General features: G+C 49.2%; 1 protein-coding gene across 4 annotated transcripts in view; it reads right to left on the reverse strand.

Moving 5' to 3' along the window:
• lrp4 (low density lipoprotein receptor-related protein 4) overlaps nucleotides 1-20650 on the reverse strand; it is an 81763-nt gene that overhangs the window by 6909 nt on the left and 54204 nt on the right. For 3 of the 4 annotated variants that reach the window (XM_056412584.1, XM_056412587.1, XM_056412588.1), the window contains exons 7-33: nucleotides 18694-18813; nucleotides 18482-18607; nucleotides 17694-17819; nucleotides 16639-16773; nucleotides 16139-16264; nucleotides 15572-15802; nucleotides 14987-15143; nucleotides 14221-14438; nucleotides 9021-9197; nucleotides 8212-8337; nucleotides 7448-7656; nucleotides 7234-7315; nucleotides 7048-7153; nucleotides 6762-6963; nucleotides 6451-6640; nucleotides 5255-5386; nucleotides 4726-4866; nucleotides 4544-4630; nucleotides 4282-4453; nucleotides 4017-4179; nucleotides 3683-3908; nucleotides 2825-3128; nucleotides 2518-2736; nucleotides 1959-2093; nucleotides 1734-1842; nucleotides 1215-1407; nucleotides 305-418 (exon numbers count right to left, since the gene is read on the reverse strand). In XM_056412584.1, the coding sequence (XP_056268559.1) occupies nucleotides 305-418; nucleotides 1215-1407; nucleotides 1734-1842; nucleotides 1959-2093; nucleotides 2518-2736; nucleotides 2825-3128; nucleotides 3683-3908; nucleotides 4017-4179; nucleotides 4282-4453; nucleotides 4544-4630; nucleotides 4726-4866; nucleotides 5255-5386; nucleotides 6451-6640; nucleotides 6762-6963; nucleotides 7048-7153; nucleotides 7234-7315; nucleotides 7448-7656; nucleotides 8212-8337; nucleotides 9021-9197; nucleotides 14221-14438; nucleotides 14987-15143; nucleotides 15572-15802; nucleotides 16139-16264; nucleotides 16639-16773; nucleotides 17694-17819; nucleotides 18482-18607; nucleotides 18694-18813 (4326 nt within the window). The remainder of the gene's footprint in view (nucleotides 1-304; nucleotides 419-1214; nucleotides 1408-1733; nucleotides 1843-1958; nucleotides 2094-2517; nucleotides 2737-2824; nucleotides 3129-3682; nucleotides 3909-4016; nucleotides 4180-4281; nucleotides 4454-4543; nucleotides 4631-4725; nucleotides 4867-5254; nucleotides 5387-6450; nucleotides 6641-6761; nucleotides 6964-7047; nucleotides 7154-7233; nucleotides 7316-7447; nucleotides 7657-8211; nucleotides 8338-9020; nucleotides 9198-14220; nucleotides 14439-14986; nucleotides 15144-15571; nucleotides 15803-16138; nucleotides 16265-16638; nucleotides 16774-17693; nucleotides 17820-18481; nucleotides 18608-18693; nucleotides 18814-20650) is intronic. The other variant, XM_056412585.1, reaches the window with a different exon arrangement.

The raw sequence follows: 20650 nt of genomic DNA on the forward strand, positions 1-20650 counted from the left end.
ATTTTCCTCTTAATTACAACACTTAAAATAATTAATCCTGACAAAAAGAAGACAAAAAACACATCATTAAAAAATATAAAAATATAACAAATTATAATAAAATGTAAACTAAAATAAATCTAAAATTATCCTGGCAAAAAAACGTTTTTCACTTGTCACAATAATAGGAGAGAAAACAATGTAGGTTGCGGTTACAACATGGATTACCAGATTTGTCCACGTCCCGGAACCAATTATTCTGGGCCCAGAGATTAATTCTAAAAAAACTCAAACGCCTTGGCGAGGAATATTCTCGGTCACTCACTGGTGGAGCAGGGTCGCACTTCGGGTTCGTCGGGGCAGGCGCACACGAAGCTGTTGGTCTTGGCGAAGCAGAGGTGAGTGCAGCCGCCGTTGTTTACGCCACAGAGATTGGTACCTGAGAGAGGGGGGGGAGGGGGGGGAGGGGTGAGGGGGGACGTCCACGACTCTTCTCTCCCACGAGGAGACGACTCATCGTCCTCGGGTTGGATGCGAGACGCCGATTAAATCCCATGTTCACTTAGTTTGTGGAGTTGTTACGGCAACGTCCCTAAGACGTGGATGTCGTCACCTGGGTGCCGCCACCCACCGCTTTGAAGCTTCGAGTTTGGCATTTTGGCCGTCGCCATGTTGGTTTTTATTGCAAACCAGAGGTGACACGAGAGGCTGGAGGACAACCGAACGCTGGATACTTTCAGCCAATCGAAATGCTGCAAATTAACTTTCTGGAACTGGAAACACCCGGTGGAGCGGTCACAGAAGGAGACCGGTGGCAGGGTGATCAGAAGTGGTCATTCTGACAGAGCTATCTTTTTACCCACAATGCACAGAGTGACTGAATCGACTAATTCTATTGGTTGATTTCATCGACAGACCTGGAAAACTTATTTTTTTCCTCCACAAAGAAATACACAAACAGAAGTTTCTTGGAAATATATTCATCATGAAAAAAAGCATTATAAACTGTCTAATTTGAGTGAAATGACACTATAATCACATATTCAACTTGGGAATGTGTTATTTTGATTCCAGCTTATCAGTTTCTATGGTAACCGTGGTTCACTAAACTGCCAACAGTCATGACACCTCTCTGCACCTCCGCATCTCAAGCTCACGCCGCAGAACCCAAATACTCGGCCGCAGTTGCGGCCCTCCACCACCAGGACGCGTCCCTGCGTCGGCGCGGCGCTTACCCGTCTGTCTGTGCGGCGACACCACTATAATGTCCATGAGGCCCTCCACGTTGGCCAGCACCGTTTCCTTGTTGCGGCCGCTGTGCTTGTCCACCCGCTGGATGGACTTAGTCTGCCAGTCCGTCCAGTAGATCCAGCGGTCTTGCTGCGAGAGTCGGGAGAAAGTGGTTAAAGGGGAGGACACCGGCTTCAACTGGGGAAACGGGGAAGAAGAAGAAGAAGAAGAGAGAAGAGGGAGAGGAAAAAACACAGACAAGGAGAAGGGGGATGGGAGGAAGAAAAAGGGGGGGGGGGAGAGGGAGAGAGGAGGGAGAAGAAAAATGAGGGTCAGAGTGGAAGAGAAGTGGAAGAAAATGGTTCAGTCGAATGGGGCTCAGCATGACGGCGGAGGGGCGACCAGTGGAGGAGGAGGAGGAGTCACACGGTGAGCCGATGGGTGAGGAGAGAGCAGGTGAGTGGAGGAGGCAGCCAGGAGGAGCGGTCAGCCCAGTGGTTGACAGCTGAGGGTTGGAGGGGTACCTGCGTGAGGGCGAACGGGTGGGACACCGGGCTCACGAGGACCTGACGCAGTTTCCCGTTCAGGTCCGAACTCTCGATCCGGTCCAGGTGCGCGTCCACCCAGAAGATCCTGCGGGAAAACAATCGCAGAGTTTTAGTCGAAACATATATAAAGATACATATCTAACATTCAGAACGTTCAGTTTGTTCAATAGCAGGAAGCATCTCATTCCATCCCTCTCTGACCTTCGGGTGTCGTAGTCCAGCGTGAGGCCGTTAGGCCAGCCCAGGTCCGTGTTGATCAGAACCTTCCGGTCCGAGCCGTCCAGGTGAGCGCGCTCGATCTTCGCAATGTGACCCCAGTCGGTCCAGAACAGGTACCTGCGGAGACGAGGCCCGGGGCAACGTTGAAACAAAAGTCCAAATGAAAACAGACATTAACTAGAACGGGCACTCGGTAGAGCGCACACCGTCGCATATCACAATATTGGGCATTGAATTATGAACATGTTGGCATTAGTTGCATGCCAATTGGATAAAAATTGACTGCGCTATGGTAAAAAGATGTTGACCTTTTCATGACCTTGACCTTGACCTTTGACCCGATCGATCCCAAAATCTAATCAAATGGTCCCCGGATAATAACCAATCATCCCACCACATTTCATGCGATTCGGTTTAATACTTTTTGAGTTATGCGAGTAACACGCATACAAATAAATAAATACGCGGCGATCAAAACATAACCTTCCGCATTTTCAATGCGAAGGTAAAAAGGGGGCGGAGCCCGGTCCGCGTCTCGTACCCTTTGCTCGGGAACACGGCGATGGCTCGGGGTTCGTCCAAGCTGTTGTTGACCAGGACTTTGCGGCTAGTCCCGTCCAGGCGGGCCACCTCGATGGTGTTGCGCCCCGTGTCGGTCCAGTACATGTTCCGGGCCACCCAGTCCACGGCCAGCCCGTCCGTGGTCTTCAGGCCCTGGCTGATCACCGTCTCCATGCCGCTGCCGTCCAGGTTGGAGCGCCTGCAGAGACGCAGCAGAGTGAGGACGCCGTACGTCTCTCACACGCCGAGGATCCAGATTTACTGTATTTAAAAATAAAAAATGTCACCTGATGACGTCCAGGGTGACGTCGGTGTAGTAGAGCTTGGCGTCCACGCTGTCGTAGTCCAGCGAGATGACGTTGTGCAGCTCGGGCACGTGCACGTGCACGTCGGTGTGGTCGTCGGTGTCGAGGGAGATGCGCCGCACGCTGACCCGGTTGGAGAAGAGCAGGTAGGACTCGGGCGAGTCGTCGCACGACCTGCCGTCGCCCTTGAGCAGGATGCCGGTGGGACAGGCGCAGGACGTGCCGTTGGGGCGGGGCAGGCAGAGGTGGGAGCAGCCGCCGTTCCTCTGGCCGCACCGGTTGAAACCTGGGAGGCGGAGAAAGAGTCACGCACAGGAGCACTGGAGATAAAGACTCAAAGTAAAGCGGCTTCGTCTTCCTGTTTCTTGGCGACGTATAATTAACCGTCAACTCCAACCCTCTTCACACAATCAGCTATATTTAGGATCATTGAGTAAAGATATACAAAATAGAGACGGAGAGTGGGATGTTTGATCAGCTGTAAAGCTGAAAACAAACAAAATACAGGTCATGAAATATCGACATGGAGGTAGAAATTAATTAAATAACAGTATAAATAGATGGAAGGAGCCATTTCATTTATTTAATAGAAGCAGTCACACAGTCATGTGAACGAGGGGTGACCCCATAATAGTCGGATCTAAGGAGCACGATTCAGAGAAAAAATAGTGCCAAACTGGATTATTCCAGTCGGGCTACATGGGGGTGCTGACTGTTATCTCCTCATAAATCATGATATGTAGCCTATTTGGTAGCTTTTAAATATCAGCCTATTAATAATACTGTCGATGAAACAATTAACTCGTGTGTTTTCAATCAATCCCCCCCGCTCAGACTCACCCAGTGGCCTCTCCCTGTCCACGGCCTGGATGTCCATCAGGCCCGGCAGGTTGGCCCGCACCGTGATGGTGTTGGTGCCGGAGCTCTTGTCGGCCCGCTGGATGCTGCGGCTCTGCCAGTCGGTCCAGTAGATGTGGGACCCCAGCAGGGTCAGGCCGTACGGGTGCTGCACCGGCGTCACCAGGGTGTGGCGGTTCTGCCCGTTCAGGTCGGCCGCCTCGATGCGCTGGAAAAACAAGAGAGGAGAGACGGATGACCACCGTGACGCCATGTCCACGTTCTCGTCAATCGGCCATTTGACCGTTACATGACTTCACTGTTCTCATCCACTGACCTCGGTGTGGGCGTCGGCCCACAGCAGCTGCGATCCGGCCGTGTCGATGGCCAGGCCGTTGGGCCAGCCCAGGTTGTTGCTGATGAGGACCACGCGGTCCGACCCGTCCATCGCCGAGCGCTCCAGCTTGGCGTGCTCCCCCCAGTCCGACCAGTACATGTAGCTGGGAAAAGGAGCAACACGCGGGGGGGGGGGGGGTCACAAAGGGTCAGACGGCGCGGGAATCTAGTTTCATCGTAATTTGTTAAAGCCGTCCCGCTCTCACCCCTTCTCGTTGTAGAGGGCGATGGCCCGAGGGCTGTCCAGGTTCTGCCAGATCAGAACTTTCCTCATGGAGCCGTCCAGGTTGGCCACCTCGATGCGGTTGGTGCCCGTGTCCGTCCAGTAGATCTTCCTGCCGACGGCATCCACCGCCAGGCCGTCCGTCGTCACCAGCCCTGAGAGAGAGAGAGGTGGAGGTGATGGAGTCGTGACGCCCCGACAGGGCGGAGCTAAGCGGCATCGAGCGTGCGAGCCGTCCGCCTCACCTGTAGAGACGATCGTCTCTTGCGCTTTTCCGTCGAAGTCGGATCGGCTGATTTTCTTCAGCGTGCTGTCGGACCAATACACTTTACCTGCAGGAGGCGCCACAGACACACGTAAGGACTCCCATTAAAAAATAAAAAATAAAAAAAGGCGTTCTAAAACTCGAGAGAAGACACACACACACCTTCTTTGGGGTCGACCCCGATGGCGATGGTGTTTTTCATGGAGCCGTTGACGGCCAGAACCACATCGGCGAAGTAGGGGATGTCCAGAGAAACCATACGGATGTCCGTCCTCCGAGCGAAGATGAGGAAGCTGCTCATCCCTGCGCACACACACACACACACACACACACACACACACACACACACACACACACACACACACACACACACACACACACACACACACACACACACACACACACACACACACACACACACACACACACACACATCAAAGACTCCGGTCACAATACAAGAAAGGGCTGACATGCTTTTATCTACCTGGAAGCAAACATTTATTTAACCCTTTAAACTCAGTTTTCTCTTCTATTATTTTAAGGCTTGTAAAATAAATGTTCCAAGGATTTTGTCACTGCTGTTATTTTAAGATTTATAGAATGAATGGAGGTCAACAAGTCAAAGTAGTGGCGTGTCTTTGGCTAGATGTATATTTGGATGATGTGCATGATACGTGTGTTATCGTGGTACCGGGCGTGCAGGTCTTTCCGTCCTCCTGCAGGTTGATGCCAGTGGGACAGGCACAGCTGGAGGCTTTGGGAGCCGGCGCCAGGAGGCAGAGGTGGCTGCAGCCCCCGTTACTCTCCGCACACGGGTTACGCACTACAGGGGGGAGACGCACAAAAGCAACGCGGCTCACCCATCGTGCCGCTTTCTCGGCCGAGAGGCGAAAAGACACAGAAACACGCAGTTTCCCTTCGCGGGAACGTGGGGAAAGCCCCCGCACGTCAGGGAGATCAGTGAGGTTCTCACTCTGGAATGAGCCCCCCCCCCCCGAGGCTCGGAGCGCCCCTCGGTTCGGTTTACCTGTAATCCCCTCGGCGTCGGCAGACACGCGGGATCTGAGCTCAAGGGGAAGGCGGCAAGAATCGGAAAAAGGTAGAATGTTTCTTTTCTTCTTCTTTGTAACAAGAGACCACACAAGTCCAACAGGACCCGTCAGGTGGACTGACACATTCCCCCATTTGGACATTTTAAAACACTGTCGGGCTCTTTCTTCATAAAAACAATCATAACACATAATGAAGCATTTTATAGGATATATATATATATATATATAAGATCAAGTATTATATATATACATATATATATGTATATAAGATCAAGTATTATATATATATATATAAGATCAAGTATTTTATATATATATATATATATATATATAAGATCAAGTATTATATATATATATATATATATATATAAGATCGTATTATATATATATATGTATATAAGATCAAGTATTATATACATATATATATAAGATCAAGTATTATATATAAATATATGAGATTGTATTATATATATATATATATATATAAGATAAAGTATTATATTATCAATGTGAGGATCATAGTGTACTATAATTCCCATAGTATTCAAATCTATATTTAATGCATTTAATGTGAATATAAGTCTCTCTAAGTGGTCCTACATTGATTTCATTTTATAATAGTTTAACTTAAAGGAGCATTTACCAAGTATTATGATACTTTGCTCTATAAGTCATAATAAAATGCTTCATAATGTATTGTAATTATGGTTGTAAAGCATCATGAGGGCCTCTAACTAGATGTATAAAGTGCTATAAGCAGATAATAACACATGATAAGTATGTTGACCAGGCATTACGGACTGAAGTCCAGCCGGGCCACGGGCCGCACACAGACCTGTGTCTCGGTGCCGGTGGAACATGTGGATGTCCATGAGGTTCTCCAGGTTCTCGGCGAGCGTGCGCCGGTCCAACCCGGTGAGCTTGTCGGCGCTCTGGATGCTCTTGGACTGCCAGTCCGTCCAGTACAGCTTGTCCTCGTGTACGGTGAGGCCGAAGGGGTGCGGCAGCTGGCTGTCAATCAGAACCTGGGAGGAGGCAAAAAAAGATGAGAAAATCCTCCAAAAAATACGACATTTGAAACCATTTCAATGAGATTAGTCGTGCAAATCATCGCAAAGACACGCGGTGATAGAAACAGCCTTTCACCTGCCGGTCGGAACCATCAAAGTTGCCGAATTCGATGGTCTTCATGCCGGCGTCGGCCCAGTACAGGCGCTGGGTCTCGTAGTCGATGGCGAGCCCGTTGGGCCACGTCAGGTTGGACGAGATGATGACGACGCGGCCGGAGGCGTCCATTCCGGCGCGCTCGATCTTGGGGTTGGCGCCCCAGTCGGTCCAGAACATGAAACTACATCGGAGACACGAGGACGCGAGTGAGACCGGCGTGACGTTCAGGCGCGCGCCGCGTTCAGACCGGCTCCCGTCGGCTCACCCTCCGATCGGGTCCACGACGATGTCCCTGGGCCGGTCCAGGTTCTCCCAGATCAGGACGGTGCGCATGCTGCCGTCGGCGTTCGAGACCTCGATGCGATCCGTGCCTGAGGAAACCAGGAGGGTCATTTCCAGGATGCGACGTCGTACCCGAATGTTTTTGCGGAATAGAAAGCGGTCCGCTTACCGGCGTCGGACCAGTAGAGCTTGTTCGTCAGCCAGTCAATCGCCAGACCGGCCGGGCTTTCCAGACTGGTGTCCACCACCACCTGGAGAGACGGGGACAACGCACGATTTAAAGACTGGTTGCTGTTGCACTTCCACACCGGCCCCAGCAGGTGGCAGTATTGCGTAAACTTAAATGCCGCAGCGGTCAGAACGACGGCGACGGGCTCACTGACCTCCTGCTTGGTGCCGTTCCACAGCGCCCTGTTGATGGAGTCGGTGGTGACGTCCGTCCAGTAGATGAAGCCGTCTTTGGCGTCCCAGTCCAGCGCCACGGCGTTGCGCACGTCGGCCAGAGGGATGACGTCGTCGGACATGTCCTCGGTGTCGAAGCTGACTCGTCGGATGTCCGTCCTTCGGGCAAAAAGCAGGAACTTGTCAAGACCTGATTAAAGACCAAAGGTCTTCTGTCAGTCTTCTAGGTTTTACAGTGGGGGGGTCAACAGTGAAACACAGCACAACAGCACAGACAACCAAACGGACCGATTCATAACAAGTAGCGTAAATGTCTCAAAAAACTACGTAAAGAAAAGAGTTCGTTAAAGACTTTTAGTTGACATATCTGACTTATCTAACATATCTCGTTATCCTCGCGGTGCGACCTTTAACGGTGACTTTCTGACTCAAAAATCAATACGACGATCTATTTCACCGCTGCTGAGGATTTTAAACTTGAAACTTTTTGGATTATTTATGCCCCGAGACCCCTCTGGCAGAAACCAGAGCACTAACACATTACAGCCATCAGGGCACGTCTCGTTGTAATCAGTAAAAAAACATTGTAATTTTAAATCTTAAATTGCCAGATGCTCACCGGCTTAAATGACGGTCTTTGGCATTTACGGTTTCAATAAATAAAAGACGTGAATAAAATCACGGTCGCGTCCGCTCAATTTACGACACGGTTATAAACAGATGGTCGGCGTGTGGAGGGGCTCACCGTCGGCGCAGTTGGAGTGGTCCACCTTCTTGAAGCCGGTGGGGCAGGCGCAGGTGTGCGTCGTGTTGCTGGGGAGACACAGGTGGCTGCAGCCGCCGTTGTTGGTGCCGCAGCGGTTTCTGCCGCCTGCAGGGGGGGGGGGGGGAGAGACAGAGGAACGCTTTACAAAACTCTCCATATTTAAAAACATTTTAATAATAAAATGAAGATACGAGTAAGAACCTGCAGGAAACTTTGTGATATTTTCAAATAGTGTTTTCCAGGTGCGTCGTTAGGCCTATTTTCAGGGGGTTCAGCGAATTAAACCGTCTCCCGTGAGACACGAGAAATAACTAATCGACATCTCTCTTTTCTTTGCATTAGTATATATTATTATAACATGTGTTCCCATTGGATGGTATATTTGACATCTTTCTCTCAGTGATGGTGTCCAAATGAGGATAACATATCACTCAGACTCTGAAATTCTGTCTCTTGTGTCATCATCTCAGATGCTGAATGAAGCAAAATCACCTTCAGATTAAACCAATCTATGAACTGTCGAAAAAAAATGGATATCCCCCCCTCCACACACATATCGTCATAAACAGCACAGCCTTTGATAAAACATTAAAATAAATACACATAAACTGGCTGCAAAGGCTTTGCGTGGCTCCTCCCACAGAGGGCCGTGGCTGCTATCGCTCCAACAAAAAAACTAAAAAAGGAGGAGGAGTTCACGGCTAATTTCCGAGGGCATCTCAGGAGAGGTCTGACACACCGAGAACCTAAACCACGAGGCTTCCCGACCCGCGGGCCCCAGCACCGACCTGCCGGCTGCCGCTGCGGGTGCAGCGTGTGGATGTCCATGGGGAAGTGCAGCTTGTTGCGGATGATCTCCTGGTTCTTGCCCGTGAACTTGTTGGCGCTGTTGATGCTCTTGGTGTGCCAGTCGGTCCAGTAGAGGCTGTCCTCGAACACGGTGATGGCGAACGGGTGGGGCAGGCCTACGCACGGGGAAGGAGGGAGGGAGGGAGGGAGGGAGGGAGAGAGAGAGAGGGTTCTTACACATTTTGACCAATGGATTTCCAGGACTTTTAACCAAATGTCCATGACCAAACTGAAATCTCGGTATAAACATGAAAACTGTAGAAAATGTTGCATATTGAGAGCTATCGCTGGCTTATATTTTGAGCGTCTTTCTTTAAAAAATATATTAATTATTTCAAACTCGGCGTAAATGAACGTGTGATTTTAACACATTTCCATGACTTTTCCAAAACTTTTATGATTTACGTTTTTTTCCATGACTTTTCCAGGCCTGGAAATGACCATTTTAAAATTCCATGACTTTTCCAGGTTTTCCATGACCGTACCCTGGAGAGAGAGAGAACACGTTTGACACCTCGTGTACAAAGAGAACGACCCTGTGAGCTTCATGTGGACACACGGGGCGCGTCCGGCTGATGTCACGGCGTCCCCGCTTAGCCCCGCCTCTCAGTCTCTCGCCTCAGCCTGCACGTAAATATGATTTACTTTGTGGATTTGAATCATTTTTAATGGGCGAATTTTTATCTTAAAGGACAGAAATATATCCTCCCCCCCCCCCCACCTTTATGATTTTATCATTTAGATTCTGATGAAGGTCCAAGTGCTCATTAGGAGTATTAAAAAAAAAAGTAATTTTGTTCGTCTTAAAAATCTTTTGTTTTCATATTTTAATCCACGAGGATGTCACGGACATGTTTTACCGCGCAAACAGTCATCAAAGGACAGGAAGTAAACGCGGCAGATCATCGTGTGAGATCAGGACTGGGTGCACACCTGGAACATCTGCTGAGGGTAAACGCCCCCCCCCCCAAAACGAACATCCGCTTTCTCTCCCCGGCTTAATCCCCGTCCTGTGGTGGTGCAGGAGGTGGCGGTGGCGGTGCAGCGGGTGTGCTGGCCGCTGGGCGCCGGGCTTTTAAAAAAAAACGGCGCTGCTCATTTAATGACGGTGTAAATGTCAAGTGGTCAAAAAAACGGCGAGAGAGCAGAATAATAATGAGCCACGAGGATTATGACGGTGTGTGTGTGTGTGTGTGTGTTTATACATTAAATCTTTTGATGTGTTTTATGAGCAACAACTTGTTGTTTTTTAGTGCCTCTTTGGTCGGTGCAGATGAAAGAAGGAATTTGACCCCCGTTGACCTCCCGGAAAGGTTTCCCGATACCCCTCGGAGCGATTTGTTTTTGTTTGAGAGACGGCGAAGACACGGAGGAGGTGAATCAACGGCGATAAACTCTTTCAATTAAAACATTGGAAATAAAAATAATTAAAAAATCAGACTTTACCCAAGATGCTATTATGGGATACACGCTCGGAAAATGTAGATTTTCCTCTTTGTGCTCTTGCAACATGTCCTTGAGTTTGCATAATAATCTCAAGACAATAGTGATTCAATATCTTACTGTAAGGAATATACTTTAATCTATAAAACCCTTTATTTAGGGTTAGTAGTTAAATGTATAAACCTTTCTTTAGTTAGATTGTGAAATCAGGATTAAAATCATCAGGAACTGTCGGCTCAAAGAACACGATGAGAGAAGTTTCCAGCAAGTTAAAGAAGATTCAAGGTTGTACATTCCCCCTCGCCGCCTGCTCCTCAGACAGGTGTGTGTGTGTGTGTGTGTGTGTGTGAGTGTGTGTGTGTTCTCTGATCTTATCCCAACATGAGGGTGAGACAACAGTACACCCTCTTCCCCTCCTCTCTCTCCGCCAATCGACATCTCCGAGGCGCCTGATTCTGATACGGTCACCCCCTCCCCTCTCCCCTCTCCCCTCTCCTCACCCCCCCCCCCCCATCCTGCTCCTGTTTTCCGGGACAGCTGGAGGAGCAGCTGCAGGGCATCAAACGTCCCACCAACCTTCGCATGCGATGTCCCCTTTAACCTACACGCCCCCCCCGGTTCTTTTTCACGCCTCGTCAAGGTCATCGGCGCCGCTCGGCTTCAGGGGGGGGCGCACAACAGGGAGCGTTCGGCGGCCATCTTTCCGTCAGGAAGCAGCCAGTTGCAGACGGTTTCGTGGACGTGAACATGAACAACGTGACGGATGTGTATCCATCTCTGACGCTCTGAGCAGCGTCTACACACAGATGTACCAGATGTGTGTGTGTTCAGGTATAGATATGTGTGGACGTCTGGCTCGGCGAAAAGGAGGTCTCCTCTTTTTATCTATTTGTATCTATTTATTTTCCAGTACTGTAGGTGGGTGTACCAGTGGGAGGGGTTGTAGTCTGTTTGTATATGTTAACAAAAAGATGAAAAACAATGGAAATATCAAATATTTACTGTGTCATGTACCTGTCAATATTTCCAAATGAAAAAAGATTTGATCTATTTTTTTACAGAGATTTCGTTTGCACTCGTCCTGCAGTGGCGTCACATTTTCATAATGTAGCCACCGACTCGACTGCAAAGAGGCCCTCGTGACCTCTCTGTTCCTCGTCCCCCAGAGCGTGACCCCTCTGAGGGCCACGGCGCCGACGACGTGTTCCTCCTCGAGATATTTGGACCGCCACGACGAGTGACTCGAGTGGCGTCTCACGAGATGCCTTTTTAAAAACAGAGTGTAAACAAAGCTATTGTGTCCTCAGGCAGATGTTCTCTATGACCAGGTCCATACACACACACACACACACACCAGGGCTCCAGACTAACTTTTTTAACTAGGAGCACAGTCGCTCCTAACTTAAAATGTTAGGGGCGCAAGCAGAAAATTTAGGGGCGCACTTTTTCCTGGGTCAAAATGGGTCTTGGGTGCAGTCGAGCTATTGAGTGCGTGATCAGCAGCTGGCCGCTCTGTCCATTCACGCACCTCACTGTTGTGTATTGATCAGACAAGACACGCTTATCAACTCCAGTGTTTCCGATCACTGAAATCTGTATCTGCCGATCACCGATAATACCGATCACTGAAATCAGTATCTGCCGATCCGATAATACCAATCACCGATCACGGTGTTGATTGAAGCATTCTATTTATTGTGTAGCATTATTGCCTAGGACTATGAGGAAATACATATATAAAGCAACTCAAACATTAAAGAAATTACCGATTTCTTTAAACATTTAGGACTTTTACTTTGAAAAATGTCCTAATTGATACATTAAAATTGTTTGATTGCTATTGTAGATTTCAGATATGTATGGAACACATCTGCATTATTCATTTCCTGGAACTCTTGGGGAAATCTATATACAGGACTTTTCTTAACATACAAAAGACTGACTAATTTTGATAAACTCTTCCTTGGTCCAGTAAAAATGTTTTAATGTTAGCATAATTTAAGCTAAATCTCAGAAACTATCTATAAAGATACATCAGTTCATTGTTTACTTTTATATGTTAGTGTATGATTTGTCGACATCTTATTTTGATAAACGGATGTTGTTTCACGTGGTTCTTTCCGCTAACTTTGCAAAACCGGATGTTGTCACTTAAATCCTTCCGCTAACGTTATCAAAATCCTCGCGCGCTCCTGATGGAATGTGTTTACCGTGAGCGACAGTCTGTAGGGGCAGACATGTGAGAGTCGGCTGAGTTGACCCAGAGATTCAACTCGGGGGACGGGGTGGTGAGGATCCTCGTGGACCTCTCACTCTGCGGCCCTCCCTCGTTAGCGTCCGCTTGCCGTGCGCCTCTTTTCACACATTAGCCCCCTCTCACACACAGGCCAGCCTTCTTCTTCGGTTTTCGTCTCCTTTCTTCTTCTTCTGGAGTTAATGTCGGTTAGCAAACCAGTCATTCAGGCATTACCGCTAACTATAGTGGGCTGAAGTGTAGAACAAGTTTGTAAGCAACACAAATATTTAATAACAAAAAAAAGAAATCTGCTAATTTACTGGTCGTAAGTTGATGAAAAATTTACTCGCACTGTGTCTAATTTTAGGCGCAAAATGCGACCATTTGGTCGCAGTCTGGAGCCCTGCACACACATAGCCCCTTCTCTTCCTGCCCCCCCCCCCCCCTCCCACACACCACCTGCACAGGTGCACGGACTCCATAGCGGCGGTATCCGTGACACCCGCCCGCTGCCCGTCTCCAATGACAGAGGAGCTGGCACGCAGCCAGCAAACACACAGAAAACTGGAGGTGAAAGGAGATAGACACTCGTTAACATTCCAGGGCATCGTGGCTCAGAATGCAACACACACTCACACACACACACACTCACACACACACACACTATTTGTCCGGGTGTTGTCTGAGCAAACAGAGGCTGTGGAGGAAGGACAGGACCAATTACAGCTTTTTATCCTGAGAGCACACATCATTAAGGAGAGCTCACAGCGCCGATGGCCGACACACACACACACACACACACACACACACACACACTCACTCACTCACACACCCTCAACAAACATTTGCCCTGTCGCTCTCCCCTTTCACACAGAATCAAAGTGTGGAGGGACCAGGATCCCCCAAAAGCTGAGGAACATCCAACTGCCCCACGAGATCTCACCTCATGTGGTGTCCCGCCTCCGTCCTTTAAATAGATCCCAACGCCAAGCACAGCTTTACGTTTTCTTTTATGATGCGCGCGTGTGTGTGTGTGTGTGTGTGTGTGTGTGCATGCGTGTATGGATTTCAGTGGTTGGCACATGTGTATGCTCTTTAATAGAAATATGGCATTGATTATCTCCACGGGGTATAATGAAGTGGCGTCAGCATGCAGCATCCTATATACAGTATTTATAATATGTGTGTGTGTGTGTGTGTGTGTGTGGTAACTAAAGAGAATCTGAACTCCAGCCGGTCCTCCACACATCTCTCCAGCTCCCTCAAGGCCTTCGATGAGAAGCATCAAAGTACCGGACAAACACGATCGGGTACGTTTACATTTCATCAATTATAGTTCTGCTTATTGATGCCTGGTGAGACCCCCCCCCTCCCCCACCTCCCTAAAGCTACGAGGACGACCTTCCAACTGGCTTCAACCGGAGACCAACCAGAGAGGCCGTTGCCCGCCGGGCGCCTACCTTGGCTGATGACGGCCTTGCGGTTGCGTCCATCCAGGTCCGCCCTCTCGATGACGTGGTGCTTGGCGTCCACCCAGTACATGCGGTGGCCGGCGTAGTCGATGGTGAGGCCGTTGGGCCAGAACAGGTGTGTGTCGGCGATGACCCGCCGGTTGGAGCCGTCCATGTTGGAGTACTCGATGCGAGGCGTGTTGCCCCAGTCGGTCCAGTAGATCTTACTGGGGAGGGAAAAGTGGGACGGTCCGGGTTAGTCCACTCGTAGATGGATTCAAGAAGCAGCAGATGTCTTGTTATTATAAATAAATATAAATTATAAATATAAATATTATTATATAAATAAATAGAAATATAATTAATTATTATAGAATATTATTAATTATTATAGAAATATTATTAATTATTATAGAAAAAAAAAAATATGATTACATATATATATACACGTCTCCTCTGCCCTCAACATCTGTTCCGAGGGAAGGGGTTATTTAAAAAATATATATTTTTCAATTATCCCATGCAAATGAGCCACCTGAATAAACTGAAGGAGTTTTCTCAGGGGCTTCACCGAAAACTAAATGTGAAGTCGGGGATGAAAACACACTTAGCTGCTGCCCCCTTTCACTAAATACTTGTTCCACACAGATGGTCGCCTGTGGGCACCGCTGCACTGCCACACTTTAATCCTGCTGCTGCTATATATATATATATATATATATACCATCTGTAATGAATGATAGCCTGTGTGTGTGTGTGTGTGTTGGACTCTTACCCCTCTATGGGGTGCAGCGCGATGGCTCGGGGCTTCTCCATGTTCTGCCACAGCAGCACCTTGCGGTGCGTCCCGTCCAGGTTGGCCACCTCGATACGGGACGTCCCGGAGTCCGTCCAGTACAACTTGTCATGGATCCAGTCTATGGCCAGGCCGCCTAAAAGGACAAAGAGAGAGAAAAACAGGTTCAATTTGTCTGAATGAACCAATTGTATGATTATCTTATGTTTATAAACTGCTTTGTTTCGAAAAAAACATGTATTTATTTATGTATATCTAAGAGCTTCAGGGGCGTCTGTAGTTATGTTACATTTTGGACTGAGGTAGCCGTTATCCTCTTCTTCCAAGCTTCATGCTACGTTAAGCTAATCTAACAAAGACCTCAGCTTTACACACACACACACACACACACACACACACACACACACACACGTCAGTCTTACAAAGAAAGCAGATCAATATATTTACGACAATGTTGAACCCTTTTAAAAAAGGGCACAGGGAAAGAGAGGGAGGGGCCTGTTGCCCTACATCTAAACCGGCACATCCCATTGGCCGCCCATACACACACACACACACACACACCTGGACTCTCCAGACCGGTGGAGACCACCTCCTCCACGTTGGAGCCGTTGAGGTTGGCCTTCATGATGCGGTCCAGCGTCACGTCGGACCAGAAGACCAGCTCGCGGCTGTGGTGGAAGTCCAGCGCGATGGCGTTCTCCAGGTTGTTGAGCAGCAGCGTGTACTCGGAGCGGTGCGGCAACACCTGGCGGATGTCGATGCGGTTGGCGAACAGCAGCACCGGCTCCGGACCTGAAGAGGGAGAGAGAACACAAAGAGATATGACAGCGTGCATTAATCCTGCTGGAGGTGAAGGTCAGGGGGGGGGGGGCAGCCGCCTGACAGACCGCCCTGACCCGGGTTTAACTCTGATTAACGGGCCGCCGGATCAGACCCGCACTCGGCCGCCGCCGATCCAAATCTAGTCCCGACGCTCCAAATGAGCCGACCTCGCTATGAGTGGAGACCCCGCGGCAGAGCCACGGACACAGTCACCGGAGAGGAGGATCGGAAAGAACCGCGCGGCCATGTCTTCATTGCGAGGCCGAGCCCCGGCGACCTCCGTCGAGGTCGGAGCGGCGTCTTTACCCAGAGCTTTGCAGCTGCGCTTGTCGGGCCGGAGCTCGTAGCCCTGGACGCACCAGCACTGGAACCCCCCCTCCGCGTTGGTACAGCCCTGGCTGCAGTAGCCGTCCTCGGCACACTCGTCCACATCTGGAAGGGACCACATGGGCAGAAGACAAGAGGGGGAAGGGGGGGGAGAGAAGTGTCGGCGTCAAACTCCCGCGGCGTTAACGGGGGGGAAATAGAGACGGGTAAGGTAAGAAGAAAAAAGAAACTGGTTCCTGCTTCTTGTTACACGCCCCTTAAAGTCGAAAATTAACTTCCCGACCCCGAAAAACACACATTTGGATACAAAGATCCAGTCTAACTGAGTGTAGACATTCTGGCGAAGGCACAGAAATCCCAGACTCGGGTCCATACCTCAAATTCTTATCAACAATCTCTCCGCCCAAAACCATTTCCATGAAATTCCTATTTTGGGGAAACAAACACACACACACACACACTCACACTCACACACATACCCTGGCATGTATTGCCGTCGTCCATCAGTTGGTATCCGGTGTGACAGGTGCACTGGACCAGGCCTCTGACCATCTGACACTTCTGGGAACAGCCTCCGTTGTTCTGGTTGCAGTCGCCCTCGCTGGAGCGCGGACCTGCAGAGGAAACGGCACACGAGCAGAATTCAGTAAAACAACAACAACAACCACGCGGCGTAAATATTCGGACGAGGCCCGAGGACGGCCGTCTTAAAAATGATTCCAGGGACCTTTCCTCTAATTTCACCTGACCCCCCCCCAATACACACAAGATTGTCATGACCAGGTGTCCCCAAACTTTTCCCTGTGAGGGCCACATCACTTTTCCCTTCTCTGATGGGGGCGGGGTCAGTTTGTAACAGAAAAGGTGCCTAAATGTAAACGTTTATTGTTTTCCAGAAAGCCACACATAACCAAATATTAATAACCCTTTCCGGGATCTTACCTAAACCTTTCGCCATTATTCTATTTGACACGGGCTAGTCTAGGATCTGCGTGGCCAGACAAAAAAAAATTGTAACGAAAAATCAGAATGCGTCTCTGGTATTGTTCAGGGGGCCGGGCCAAATGTGGAGGCGGGCCGTATCCGGACCGCGGGCCGTAGTTTGGGGACCACTGGTCATGACAGTCTTCACAGAGTCTGTGCATGCTCAGAGGGACATAAAGGCTGAACTTTAAGCATTAAAGCCCCATCTCACACAAAAAACTGTTTTTTTTCTCTATTTAAAAGCTGCATTATTTAGATAGTTAAAAGAATTCACTCCAGGTTTAGATCCAACGGCATAAAATAAGTTTTCCCTGCAGAAAACTGCTCCAATTTGGCACTTCCACCTTATATATATAACAATAAGCAGCGATTAGTTTTATCTACGTCGGGTCCAGAACACGCCTCCATGATTAATAAGGGGACTAAACACCGCCCGCTACTCGGTGCCCAGATTATGCTCCGTCCTAATTAGCACGAGTGCAGTTGGACGTGCGGCGCCGCCATACATCTTCTTTCAATCGGTCCCCTGCGTTCGGGGTCGTAAACTCACGGCAGTCGTGGTGCGGGTGTTCGTCCGTGCCGTCTCCGCAGTCGTTGACCTCGTTGCACACCTTCCTCTGGCCGATGCAGCGGCCGTTGGCGCACTGGAACTGATCGGGGGCGCAGGGCGGACTCTCTGCGGGAAAGGGGGAGGGGCATAAGACGACGCAGCCAATGAGACGGGAGACAAACGTCTCCACACTGGTTTTTGGGACTAGTTTGATTATTGCAACATTTTTGTATCTCCCACTTCACTTAACCCTCCTGTTACCTTTACATTTACTAACATATTTTACCCTCGGGGTCAATTCGACCCCAGCAATTAAAACCTCCAGAAAATTATTAGAATTAATATTGTTTCCCAAGTTTAAGTGTGAGGTACTTTATGTTTGTTTGTTGACTACCTAAATAGCCCTTTAAATATCTAAAAAAGTTGATATTTCTTATATGTTTGACACAGTGAAAAAAAGCCTTGGGTCACCGACATTAAACATTGAATGGGGTCAAATTGACCCTAAAGGTAACAGGAGGGTTAAATTACAAACAAGCTGTCTCTTAAGGGATCATAAGTGTTTTTATTATCCATCTTTACGTGGAACTGATCACTAGCGTGTCATCTGGACTCCTCACACTGATCAGAACACCGTTTGAAATCTGCTGTGTTTAAACAAGAAAAGTGGGTCACTGAGTAGAGGAGGGCTGTTCTGAGCTGTTGCCATGGCGGCGAAGGAAGCTGGCGTTTATATTTAGCTCCCGGAAAAAAACAACCAGGACAACATCAACAAGCCGCCGTCTCACCGGTTTTCTCGCAGCCCTCTTCGTCGCTGCGGTCGGAGCAGTCGGGCTCGCCGTCGCATCGCCACGACAACCGGACGCAGCGTCCGGTGCCGCAGCGGAACTGGTCGGCCGTGCACATGGACGTGGCTGCAGGACACGCACACACACACTTAATTGATCTGCGATTGACTAGCGGCGAATAGGTGACGCGCGACTCGCCCGGCGCCACTCACTGCAGTTCTTCTCGTCCGATTGGTCGTCGCAGTCGAATTCGCCGTCGCACCTCCAGCCGGCGTTGATGCACATCCCGCTGCTGCACATGAACTCCACTGATCGGCAGGGCTGGTGGGAAGCTACACACACACACACACACACACACACAGAGAGAGAGAGTGACATCAGAAACCTGGCAGCCACAGCAGGCAACACATCTGTATATTATAATTAAGCTGCGTTTTGTTGTGATTATTTAAAATGAAAATACTCAATACAATAGGCCCCCCTGGGCTGCCTGCACATACCGAGGCGGTTCAAACAAGAAGTCCACGAGCAGCTAACGTGCTTCTCTTTGCATTATTTGGCTATGTTACACCATATAATCCATATTCACACGAGCGAATCGGCGGCGAGACACGTGGCGGAGGATTGAAGTGAAGAAACGCCCCGACTCGCAGATGGCGTCGGTTCTGCTCTCACTGTTTGGGTCCACCACATTTCGGGATCGGGTCCAATGAGCTTCAGGGCACTGTCTCCATGTATTTATTTTTTTTGGGGGGGGGAGGATATATACAATGAAGGTTTCCTACAACCATGAGATTCTAGCTCTGCACCTGTGATTGAAGCACAGAACCAGGAAGCAGCTTGTGATGTTATTATCATGTTAGTATCGTGTTTCGGCCCCCGGAGGCATTCATTGGTTGGTTATTCTGGGAGCCTCAGTGTCATTTCTGCCTAAAAATCCCCCCCTCCCCCCTCCCATCTCAACAGATGAGGAGGACGAGGAAGATTAAAGCTGAATCACACGTGAGCATCTTAAAAAACCAAAAAGTGTGTGTACCAGCGGGTTTGCCATCAAAGCCACAGTGGGCGTCGAGAGAGAGAGAGAGAGAGATACGGGACGAACAAAACCGCCAAATGAGGGTGAACGCAAAGGGGGGAAGAGAGGAAGAAAAAGAAGAGATGTTACGGAGCTTCAAGCAGCGGGCGGGCGAAGCTTATCGGCCTGACCAGAGAAGAGAGGGGGGCGATCAAAACAGCAGGTGGCTCTCCCACAGAGTGAGAGAGGGAGAGAGAGAGAGATAAAGATAATTATAAGGTCACTAGAATCAGCGTGGGATGCCGACAAACACACAGACGCCCACACACACTCAAATGACTCATCCACCCTTTATCTCTCTCCCTCTCTCTTTCTCTCACACACACACACACACACACACACACGGTGCCGTTTCATCTGCACAGCTATGCAGCCGAAAGCAGTATCAGTGTCCGCGAGCGGTAACGAGGCATGCAGTCGCGAGTGTTTTTGGATGTGCGCATTCACATAAGGGAGAGAGGAGGGAGGGAGGGAGGGAGAGGAGAGAGAGAGAGAGAGAGGCTTCTTCTCTAACAAAGCTCCCTTCATGTGTCTGGAGAGTCGATGCCAAGGAATGCGGTCTGAGGACGGGCCCTCTTGTGCCTCTGAGGAATGCTCCTCTGTCCACAGATGTCTTCAGACCGTCGGTTTTTACTTTTCTTTTTCCAAACACGTCTTTATTTAAATTCAATGAGATCCTTAAACACTATAAATGTCAACGACCCTCGCTGCTGGTCCGAAAAAGACTCGGGCGGACGAGAATAGATGGAGGGCGGTTGGAGGAGCAGGAGGTGGACCGTCGAGGGACTCGGGGTCCGGCTGGTTTCAGGACTCTGAACCGCTCTGCTCCGTGCACAAGGATCTAATCTGTTATAATTCAAGACTTTAGAAAGTGAGATGAGTCACTGGGATGCGATACGTGTGGCAGTGCACACTTATTTTAAAAAATAAATAATGTTTTGATCTCTCTTTTTGCGGCACTATTAAATTGTTTTTTTTACGGCTTTAATGCCAGCTCAACTTCCCAAAAATAAATGCCAAACACTTCAGAAGCGAGACGGCAATTAAAACCTGAACGTGGGAGGAGACGGGGAGGGGGGGGAGAGAGAGAGAGA

The sequence above is a fragment of the Pseudoliparis swirei genome, chromosome 4, assembly GCF_029220125.1.
Source record: "Pseudoliparis swirei isolate HS2019 ecotype Mariana Trench chromosome 4, NWPU_hadal_v1, whole genome shotgun sequence".
Taxonomy (NCBI): domain Eukaryota; kingdom Metazoa; phylum Chordata; class Actinopteri; order Perciformes; family Liparidae; genus Pseudoliparis; species Pseudoliparis swirei.